Below are 10970 nucleotides of genomic sequence, written 5' to 3'. Positions count from 1 at the left end.
TGGACAACAGTTATCTCAACAAGTCTGTAAACTCTTTTTCACCACCATTTTGAATGAGAGAGGTACGAAGTGCTACGTCTGAGGAAGGAACTCGTGACCTTTCTATGAACCCTGTAGGGAATCCGACACAGGTAGGCGGAACGCCGCGGTATGTCCAGTCTACCGCCTGTACGCGTAAGGATATCCCTCTGGGTCGGGCTGGCGGCGTATAAATTTAAAGCGAAGGATTCGGGTCTAATCCCTGACCGCTTGTGGCTGTCAAACAAACTGTAAATCAAACGTAAGGAGGTCGTGACAGGGGCTAGATTTATGGTGACCGGCGACCCCGGGACTTAGCTGTAGGACAATCTAGCTACTGAGTGTTTACACAGTACCGGGAACTGGTGCAGCGGTAGACTGATCGCATCTTTAAAAGGCTCCAGAATAGAGTGAGGGGGCCCATGCACCTGCTTGCATGCGCAGTTCCCGTACCCCGTGTAAAGCCTTCGCCGGGAAGGTTACCAGTGTTTTTAGTAGCGTTTGTATGTATGTATTTATGTTTGGGTGTGGTGTAGCACGATAACAATGCTGTAATAAGCGTTTGGCATGTATTGGAGCGTTCACTATTTTTTGCAAGTGGTTTTAGACCCAGACGTCTTACATCTACACCGTGCTTCAAAAATCTAATTTAGAATTGGCCAATAGATAATCCACCTCGTCTGACACAACAACACAGGAATTCGAACCTATTCAGTTCGTGCTGCTACCTCGTGCGCACTTCACTTGGAACTGTAGGATTGCTTGTGACAGGTAGGTCGAGGGGGCTCGCAGTAATGATTTACGGCTGTTAGGGTTGCCTACTGGAGCGGTAGGGAACACAATCAGTGCTGGCATACGCTGTAGATCAAAGGAGTACTGGTAGTGAGGCTTGGTGAATCTAGGCACGGGTCAAGGATGCCGAAACTCCCGCCAGTTGTGAGTGGGTTCAACAAAAGGACAGCTCCTCCGCGAGTACCTCTGCCACTGGTGACGGCAACAGTTGTCGGTGTTCTAGATCTGCCGCTAGGAGAAGAGTCTACACGGATTGTGTGCATTCGTGTACTTATCAATTGTTTATCGGCTGAAGTGAAGCTAATCAATCGATATCTGTTTCGCGCAGATGTTTAGAACATAGAAACCAGTTTAAACTTCTGAAAACAAGATACCTGGAAGCACCGTTCTCAATACAGCACGGCACCAGTTAAGCAGTCGTAGAAAAAGTTACAGACCATACATTGCTCTTTTTTGAAGGGCTGATATTTCTTCCCATAGGTAACATATTTGTTTCTTAAGATGAGTGACGTTTCGAATAAATCGGACGACAATTGGAAGCGCCACGCTAGATACCATGTGCTTGGGGCAGGTCTCTCTTCGCAGACAGGGGCCGGGCTGGAGCGGCTTCCGTTCGGTGCTAACTCAGGTGACCTTAACACGGCAGTTATTGCCCCAGGTGCGGCCGTGGGACTGTAAGCTTCAGTGGAACCGCTCACACAGCGGAGGACCCCTTCTGTTTACAATAGCTGTGGTGGGTTCTTTAACTTGCTCGAGGTATGTCCCCCTTCAAACCGGTTACCTCTATTTAATGTCCTATCCGAGGCACGTCGTAGGTATTCATTTTCACCTGAGTCGAGTGAGGAAAGGCACAACGTCATGTGGGGATTTGAACCCAGCCTGCCCTGTAGCGCTTTAGGAGACCTATATTCCCATAGAGCACATTCCATCAAAGTTCTGAACCCGAAATAGTTTGTGTGAAACGAGAAACGCTGGAAGTTTGATGATTGGCAAGGCTAAATGACCCTGCTATGAGATAGTGGGAGGAACTTCAGACATGGTTTAGTAGAAAAAAATAGTCGAAAACAAATAGTCGAAAACAAAATAATCATCTCATATGAAAGCTTCCACAGCTGAAAGTCTGTACCTCGGTTTGCTAATGTTTTGCGGCTGTTCTATTGGTGCCCAGGGTCAGCAGTGACAGGGACCCCAGCAGTCCAACCCCGGGTGTGTCTGGGTAAGGTTTCTTCCCATCTCCTGTTGATGCCAAATTCACAAACTTTGCTGTCAATCTTGTATCGGGTTCATTCAGAGGACAGTGAGAGCATCGTGCATCCCAGATTATGGTCTTGATATGTTGCGGAGGCGGTTGGAAGATAGCTTTTTACGTGAGGAAAATTGGTGTAGGTTTGGTCTCCCTAGGAGCTTGTTTTGGTACTGCAGGGCGTTCTCGGTAAAATCTTGACAATTCAATAAAGGAACGACGGATTTTAATGATTTTGGGCATTTAGGTAGCTTAGATAGAGATGTACACGATTAGATGCAAATCATGATGATGAGGACTTTCATACATTGGGCAACTTGTGTTATTCGGGTAGAGATCATCAACTGATATACATTTTGTATACTGTTTATATTTTGTATCGCGGAACTCTAGTTGGTTATTTGGCTATGTATGTGTGCGTCTGTTGATACCTTGTTGTGTACCAATGCTTCAATGTTGGGCGACAATATGTTAAATTATAAACATCTTCGGCTGACTAGAACTGTTTTCTGACTAGAACTGTTTTCTGTGTAAGTGAGGGAATCGTACGTCGCAAACAAAGGATAAACATATTCATATATTATATGATATCATGCAATTTATTAAATATAATACAGTAAGTACAAATATTTTTGGACTTCCTTATATCCAGAGTTGGTTAATAATATGTACACTTGGTCCCACAGAGACCTATAAACATAACATAAGGTCTTTAGTTGTACATGATAATGATTGATGTGGTTAATAATTAGTTTTGATAGAGCAGCAACTGTTTACACGTATACATATATAATCTATATACATACATATATAATCTATGCCCCACATGCTTCCGACTTTCTTGCCATCACAGTGTGGCAAGGAGCTTCATCATAGTCCTCTTGTTTTGGGGGCGTGTAACTGGCAGCAGGGGCGTTACTACCCTTACAAATTCTCGTTGCCTCTGACAGCCTGTTGTTCGTTCGCGGTTCGCATGGAGTGAATCGGACCGGGAGGCCATTGACCGGCCGTGGGACAGGTATGGTCGTCATGGCGGGCACCTTCCCGTCCGCCAGCTCCCAGCGGCACGCTCTCACCAGCTCCACGCACAGCAACTTCATGGTCAGCTTGGCGAACTCCTTCCCGACGCACGCGCGGGGCCCGCCGCCGAACGGGATGTAGTCGTGGCGCCCCCTTCTGCCTCCGTCGCTGTCGGCAGCCCACCGGTCCGGGTCGAACCGCTCAGGACTGGACACGGTGTCGGTCGACTTGTGGGTGTCCCGGATACTGTAGGTGACGGTCCAGCCTTCAGGAATCTGGAAGCCCTGTCAGTAAATGAAGCAACATATAAGAAACTCTTGGTGAGAAGAATACTTGTCATAAAATATGCCTGTCCTTCATTTTGCTTTTTCATCTAAACCCAACATCCTAGTTTTTCGTCCTTAGTCTTGAAACGACGCTATAAGTTTCCTTTTCCCCGAACAGTGACACCATTCTCTGATATCACTAGCCTTTGAACAGAAAATACATGTAACGTTACATGTATATGTATGAATTCTTCACAAAACCAAAAGTACGAAACACTTACATCTAGTTCAAATGTCTTCAGAGCCCTCCTAAAGCCTCCTCCAATAGGTGGACTGAGCCTGAGCACCTCCTTGACGACCTGCCCCACGTACGTCAGCCTGCCGACCTGCTCCAGACTCAGAGGCTGGTCCGGCTGCAGCAGCCCGTGCTTCTCCAGCTCCTCCTGCACCTTCTGAACCACCTGCGGCTGCAGCGCCAGGTGCATGATGAGGGAGGTGGCGGCGCTGGACGTGGTCTCGTGCCCGGCGAACAGCAGCTCCACCGCGGTGTCCTGGATCTCCTGGCTGCTGAGGTGGTGGCCGACATCGTGCGCCGCTAACATCATGCGGGACAGGGCGTCTGTGCCGACGTCACCGTTATCGATGTCTTGCTGCTTTATTTTGATGTGGCCTTCCAACCATTCGTCAATACTTTGTCGATACTGCAGGGCCTGGTGTCACAGAGGGATAGAAGGAAAGTGACGAAACGTACGCGCCAGTACAGGACCTACAATTCAATTAGCCATGATTTCCATATACGCCTTAAACCGATTTAATGTGCCTTGTGACATAACATATTCCAGCATGAACAAGAAAACAAATTATCTGCGGGGTTTTGCTGTCTCGTTGGGCATCTAAAATTCCTCCAAGTACATTAAAAACGACAATGAGTAGTTTTATGGTAGTTTTATAGAAGTATAAATGAAGTCATAATATGTCTTGTCATACCTTCGCCAGTCCTCCGAATGGGATCTTTATTGGGAGCGAGAAGAGGTTGTCCACCATGTTCTGAAAGAGTTCCGTGACCCTCTGGGCTTCCTCCCCGCCGCTGCGGACGCCGACCAGGGAAGCTGTTGCGCTCTGGAACGTCATCTCTCTGGTCGCCGGGTAGACGAGAACTGGCTGCCGCTGGCCGCACCACCGCGCTACGGTGTCTCGGATGACGGTCTGGGTCGACTCCAGGTACTCCTCCATAGCATCATGGTTGAAAGCCTTCATGACGATCCTTTTCCGGAAGCGGTGCTCGTCGCCGGAGTTCATGGCGAGGTTCTGTATGCCGAGGACCTCCCGGATGCTGTGCGGCCAGACCGTCGTGACGAGGGTGTTCTCGCCGTGGAGGATCTTGCGCACGTTGGCGGCGCCCCTGACGCGGACGGTCGGGCGGCCCAGGATGTGGGTCTTGTACACGTCTCCGTACAGCTCATGGCGGATTCGGCTGAAATCAGCCCCCTACAAGAGAAAGATTCCCGGATATATGTTAGAACAGAGGCAACGTAAGAATGATATATACATACATACATACGTACATACAGAATCAATCAAATAACAAGTGGACGAATCAAAACACTGCTAGACTATATACTACATTCTGGTAATCTACTATTTAAAAAAACGGCACAAACTACTCTGTTTATAGAAAATGACAACAACAAAAAAAACGACAACCAAGATCTGTTGTCTCATTCAATGATCTTGTCAAGAGTAGAATGTCTCTTACAGCTTTTCTAGACAGCAGATACAGAAAATCCTGGATGGAACAGCCAGTTTAAGAGCTAAATCTGTGCCTATTCTGCCGACAACCAATTGAGGACGGTTAGTTTCTCATTTGTCTGTTGTGGAATTTACGCTGAACAGTGTGCGCGGCTCTGAGGACAATTAGTCGGCAAGGTAATCACCAACAAATAGCATACCGCTCATGCCGGCGTTACTCACATGCGTCGCTAACGTGATAATGATATACACTGTTCTTATATGTCATATTGCATAACCCCTACTTCAATAATAGTTACTGTTCTTGATTGTATTATCTGGAGCAAGAGGTGAGTTAGCAACAGAACATAGGCTAACTGGCGCAGCAAAGTATTTGGGAAAGTTGATGCCTTGTGGTAGAACCGACTGACCTGTGTGGCGAAGGCGAGGGTTTCTCCTACAAACGGCAGCCCCATGCTCCCCTTAGGCAGGGGCAGGTCGCAGGACGGGTCCCCCTGGTTAGAGTAGTGCTTCCACAGGACCCAGAGAACCAGTACCAACATCAGGGGGACAGCTGCGTGCAGCAGACACTCAGCCAGCATCGTGCGGCAGTAACTAGGCGATTCTGAAGCGACAAGATTGTTGTTAAACATGTCTTCTCTTCTTGCTGTAACCCTTTTCAATAACGCTCCTTATATATATACACTCTTCATTGATTGAAATATAGAGGAGAGGTACAATCGGAAGTTGGTTTTGAAAACAAAAATCATCCAATAGCAGGTGCGGTCAGGAAAGCTAAGAAGTAAAGATTGGTCAACTCTGTATGGTTAGAAGGTGACGTCGTTTGCCTGTAATTTATGATTGACTGTTACGGGGTCAACCAAGGGTCGCGGTGGCAAGGTCAAAGTCACGCGCGAAGCGTCCCGTGGCACGTGCCAGTGTTTGTCGGCATGGGGAAGGAAGAGGTGCGGAGTGTTTGTTCAAAAGCAAAGGTACCTATATATTAAAAATGAGTAAAGAGAGTGTTCCGTCGGATATATGCTAGTTGATTTTAGCTATGTTTGTAGTGAATAAAACATGCGTGCCAGACATGCCCGGTTCATACAAATCGCATTGTTTATACTAAGAGTCACAGTTACTTCCCAAAGCGGCATATTTCCGGAGATACAGAGAAAGCTAGCCAGTATGTGCTGTAACTTTGGAGAGCTAACGTTCATGTATGAGTGAATGAATAGTTAGACATCAATAACCTCCGGTCTTACTGTAGTGGAACTTCCAGACAAGACAATCATCAGTTATACATGTATTTTGGTAAGGCAGTGTAAACAGTATGGTTGAGAACACACGTTTTCAAACCGCACGTTTGAAGTGAGTAAACATTAGTTTATGACCGACTCCTCAGGTCGTGCTATGGTAACAACACATGCGCAATGACAAGCAAATGCCGCGTCGTGCCTAAAAAGTTCCCCGCTTTGAAAAGTTTCTTTTGAGATTAGCCTAAAGCATTCTTCTGTGCACTGTACTGCATTTTTTTTATTGTTTGTGACTTTGAAGAACTGAGGAAGTCAACATACAGTAAAATTCTGTATGTACTGAAATACCGACATGGTTTTGCTAGGCGAGGCATATTATTAGAAAGAAGCAATGATACGATAATGTGTGCACGTTTCACAGCAGTGAATTGGTTAATTCAAGTGGACTACTGCTAAATACAAGAATGGGAGACTGACCACATTTTTGGGGAAGTTTTGGAATAAAACAAATGGAAGAAATGATACCGGGCACGGCGATAGAAAGTATACATAAATGTAGGAGTGAATATGGCAGAGAATATGGACGATTTGAGGATGACCGAGCGGGCACACCTCCAATTCCCAAGCCTTCTGTATTTGTTAAGAGCTCCATTTTCAATTGAAAACTTATATGCCCAACTCAGGCTCTCCCTTCGCCGTTTTCAATTGAGATAGCCGCTTTAATTTTCGTTAGGAGTTGTGTAACGTATCGATGATTAAATTGCATAATACATGTACAAGTGAAGCGATGATTGAAACACATGTCAACAATGAAGAAATTGCGTCACGTTACCGAAGAACACATCGTTACACACGTGAGTTTAGTTGTTTTTTTTTTCACCCCGCCACCACCACAGTGTGGCAGCTTGCCGTCCAAATGCCCTACTTCTCAACCCAGAGTTGCGCCTGTGGCACTTGAAGTTATGCGTTTGACGTCAGAGGGGCAAAAGGTATATGGAAGTTTGTGGTATGGTTCAGCCAGCGGTGAAGGATAGGGAGGGGTCACAACACATGGACGGTGGAACACCGCGCCACGGATATATCCATGTTTGCACCGGAACATGGAGCAGTCCGATAATAGAAAAACTTCATCGTCATATCGGAAATGTCAGGTTGTGTAGACAAATATTGTTCGCGGTAAATGTGCCAATGTTTGCTCCGTGCCAGCGATAGCGGCGCCGGGAAGGTCCAAGCAGCTTCCTTTCTAAGTGAGATCGTTTTAAAGGCAATTAAGGACATTGTTGATAAGAAAAGTGTATATAATAAGATACGTGTCAACATAAACGTTTGCTGTAACAATAGTACTATGGACGTCACTTGTGTTCCAAGGTTGTGGTTCCGTTGCACCCTGGCAAACCCCAACACTATAGTATGTATGTAGGCTCGCGCTGTACATGCCTGGCTCTTCGGTGGACACAAGCCAAGCTTGTTCAGATAGAGTGCGTTGTGTAGAGTAAAGGTGATTTCTAATTATATCTCAAGTCCAATATGACCCCATGGATGTGTGAAGTATATATTGTTGCACTTTTAAGACGTTTATTTCTGTATGTCAACTTCTAACATAGCTATTACGCCTTGTCTGTCTGAGACGACCATACTGTTTCTTTGAACGGAAAGTTTAGTTTTCACATCGGGTATAAGGTGAAGTAGAAGACTTTTGGCAGGTCCGAGCCAGTGGTCAGGTCCAACCGCTGCTGCCCACTCCGCTGAGTCCGTCCTACCGCGTATACCGTCTGTCCTAGATTGACAGGCTTTGCGTACGTTACTATATACGACCTGATCAGTGGTTGGGCACGGCTTGTAAATGTTATTCAAATATCTTCAGCAAAGCCTTTCACAAACTCGAGGGGCCGGATAGTGGGATGGCGAGGAATGGATGTACGGCATACTGTTTAAAACGAGACCGAAAATCCGCCGGTTCAAACATTTGAACGTGCTGCACCTTCTCTGCAGGTCGTGTGTACGGAAGCTTCCTCCCCGTTTTTCCCGGGCTGAACTCTGCCTGACCTGCCAACACAACAGTCTGCCCGCGCGGCCCGGCCCGCTGACAGGGCCGCAGACTGATTTATGACCACTCGCTACCGTGCACGCGCTCGTCTACTGACCCGCTGTAACCTCTCGTACTTATACATCGATTATCTCCTCGTTAAACAAAACTTCACAGTAAATCTTCCCCTCCTCAGTAATGTGCGGTCTGCGGCAGCGCTGTGTTTTCTAGCAAGGGGAATGCGCTAGTCAGTGCGCTACTGAAAAGACGGCCTGGATTACTGACAAGAGGCCTGCTACGCAAACCTTTCCCTGCTTCAAAAACCGATTAGAAATTGAATATTACTTAATATACATAATCACATTGCGTACAGCATTTGTGTTTTTAACCGTGACAAAACTTAACAGTAACGCGACCAGCGATATTTTGTTCGCATGAAGTCGATTAAAACAATTACAAAGTTGCAGAATCTATCTACTCCAACGTATAAAAAGCTTTCAGCGAAGAAAAACCTTTCTATTACCTAACGGTTCCATGCCGTAAGCTAGTGGCGAGAACTTTCTGAAAAATACTACATTTTTTCGATAGTGCAGAGCAATCCGTTCATTTTCTGAACTTTGTAAGCTGCGACATTAGAAATCATTAATGGAAACAAAAGAAGTAAAGAATTAAAGAAGTTTATCTGGTCAAAATTGTAATAGAAGTAGAAAAATTCTTACTAAAAGTACAAAGAAATAGTGTTGTACCTGGAGTGAAGGTCTCGGTCGGTAAATGCGGACTTGTGCAGTGTCTGTCCCGCTCTCTCTGTCCTTCTCTCCGGCCAGAAACCGGGCTTTTATATGAGTGATGGCTGTTTTGACAGAGGGGCGGGACTTGGGAAAATCTCCGACCATACTAGTCCAGGTTCCGTACGTGCCCGTGCGAGCTCGTTTTCACCCCCCGCGGAGCCGGGAAGAGGATAGCGGTGACATTGCGCTGACATTCACGACATAACTATCGACACATTCAAAAGAAGCTAGGACCATGTAATAATTTCCATTACTCATTGATCAAAAGTTTTATTTCACTTCTTTGTATGATTCTTTCCACACATCCCCCAGTCCCCGGACCCATCGGTCCGCACTGCCCCTCCCTTCACCCGTCTTGGCAACGTCACCTGCTTGGAGTCACTCAACACCACTTCGTTCACGCAAGCCTTCCTACCGGGGTCATCTGGGGGACATCGGGCCAGGAACACCTTTTTCTACCTACATAATGCAGGACTCCGTCTTCCATAATGTATACGTTGCACAGCTGTGCGACGTTAAGCAACTTTTTTTCAATAGTAGGTTAACATATCTATAAGGGCGTTGGCACATGGTGTAAGTAGATATGAGAAATTCGTGGAATTGACAGAGAACAATCTGGAGGGCGTCGAAGGTTACCGGCAGTCTGAAAGAATCGTCCCTGCAAATTGTATTTGAACTTAAGGGATGTTAAGTCTGAAGGATGTTCAATGTGCGGCAGATGTTTCTGTGTTTGTGTAGGCGGACCCCAGGATAGGGTTAGGCCGATTAATAATTCAATTAGCCCAGCCGGGCCTGTGTACTTTTGAGCCAACTACAACTGGTAGATAAGGACAACGAACTTGAAATGTTTCGAAGCTAAGACTATAAGTAAACATTACTCTCACCCTCAGATCTCTGAGACATGTAGTTCTCGGAGCCCGGCATCATGACTGAACTCTCACAGTAACTTCACATTGCAGTAAGAAGCCAACTCCACTCTTACTCTGTCAATGACGATGTTGTTTATAAGGAATTAATTGTACTTCAACTCTAGTGTTGTGCGTTCGCATAATAAGGTGACAGGCACTTCTCTCGTGTGGTGGCCAGTCTCCGGACAAGTGGACATGTAGTGACCACTTTCACTGGACCATTAATCTTGCGGCGGTCAGCTCGCGGCCTGCACCGCGCGGCCGGGATGATTAATGGCGATTTGATGGGGTGGAAATAACATCAGACTAACCATTTCGCGGTTGATGTCCAGCCACGCGCCTCTTCACTCTCGCCCACTGCACGTTATTACGGCACTCGAGCCGCCGGAAGGTTTAATCACTCCAAATGTAATTTTAAAACCCAAATTATCTTTTAAAGATACAGCATCGTACTAACTTTACGAGCCCATGGTATTTGAAATGTTATAAAATTTAAAAAAAAAGACAATTACACCGCGACATCGACTTTTGCTGTCCCAAGACCTACTCACATATTTTAATCACCACAATCCGTTCAAAAGTTCTAAGCTATTGCGACAAGCAATCCGGAAACACAAACCCGCATCAAAATCCACCCAAAACACTACCTTCCTTGATACAGAGTTTCTCCGTTCTCGGAGATAAAGATACAATCAAAGAATTCTAACCCCGTTATCAACAGACGACTGCTGCAGGAGGAATCGAACACGCTGAGACCTGATTTTGTCAGTCACGAGGCCATTTTCGGTACCATACAAAACGAACTGTTTATAGCATTTAGTTCAACCAGCGAAAGACAAGGCAAAGCCGCCGCTTGGCGCTGTCCATCACCCAAAGGTTAAACCTGGGTTATCTAGATCGCAAAGTTTGAGAAATAGACGGCTTCCGG

General features: G+C 46.2%; 1 protein-coding gene across 2 annotated transcripts; it reads right to left on the bottom strand.

Moving 5' to 3' along the window:
• Nucleotides 1–2721: 2721 nt before the first annotated feature.
• On the bottom strand, nt 2722–9139 carry LOC109478615 (cytochrome P450 26A1-like). 2 transcript variants are annotated; one of them, XM_019780288.1, is made up of 5 exons: nt 9093–9139; nt 5499–5692; nt 4327–4827; nt 3621–4049; nt 2722–3357 (listed from the first exon to the last, which is right to left on the bottom strand). In XM_019780288.1, exons 2-5 carry the CDS (start codon nt 5667–5669, stop codon nt 2869–2871), a joined length of 1590 nt encoding a protein of 529 aa, XP_019635847.1. In that variant the 5' UTR covers nt 5670–5692; nt 9093–9139; the 3' UTR covers nt 2722–2868. The 2 variants fall into 2 exon arrangements, with proteins under 2 accessions (XP_019635847.1, XP_019635846.1); XM_019780287.1 differs by lacking the exon at nt 9093–9139 and having other exon boundaries at nt 5499–5735.
• Between the last annotated feature and the right edge of the window lie 1831 nt (nt 9140–10970).

The sequence above is a fragment of the Branchiostoma belcheri genome, unplaced genomic scaffold (genome assembly GCF_001625305.1).
Source record: "Branchiostoma belcheri isolate BF01 breed outbred unplaced genomic scaffold, Haploidv18h27 scaffold44, whole genome shotgun sequence".
NCBI classification, from domain to species: domain Eukaryota; kingdom Metazoa; phylum Chordata; class Leptocardii; order Amphioxiformes; family Branchiostomatidae; genus Branchiostoma; species Branchiostoma belcheri.
The sequence above is the reverse complement of the archived record's forward strand: the minus strand, read 5'-3'. Positions and strand labels throughout refer to the sequence as shown.

Bases quoted from the DNA above. Each gene is read 5' to 3' on its own strand.
- LOC109478615 (XM_019780287.1), bottom strand. From the start codon at position 5,720: ATGTTTAACAACAATCTTGTCGCTTCAGAATCGCCTAGTTACTGCCGC. The intron at 4,828-5,498 runs GTCAGTCGGTTC...TTTCTCTTGTAG, and splicing joins CCCTCGCCTTCGCCACACAG to GGGGCTGATTTCAGCCGAAT. The intron at 4,050-4,326 runs GTATGACAAGAC...CTGTGACACCAG, and splicing joins CATTCGGAGGACTGGCGAAG to GCCCTGCAGTATCGACAAAG.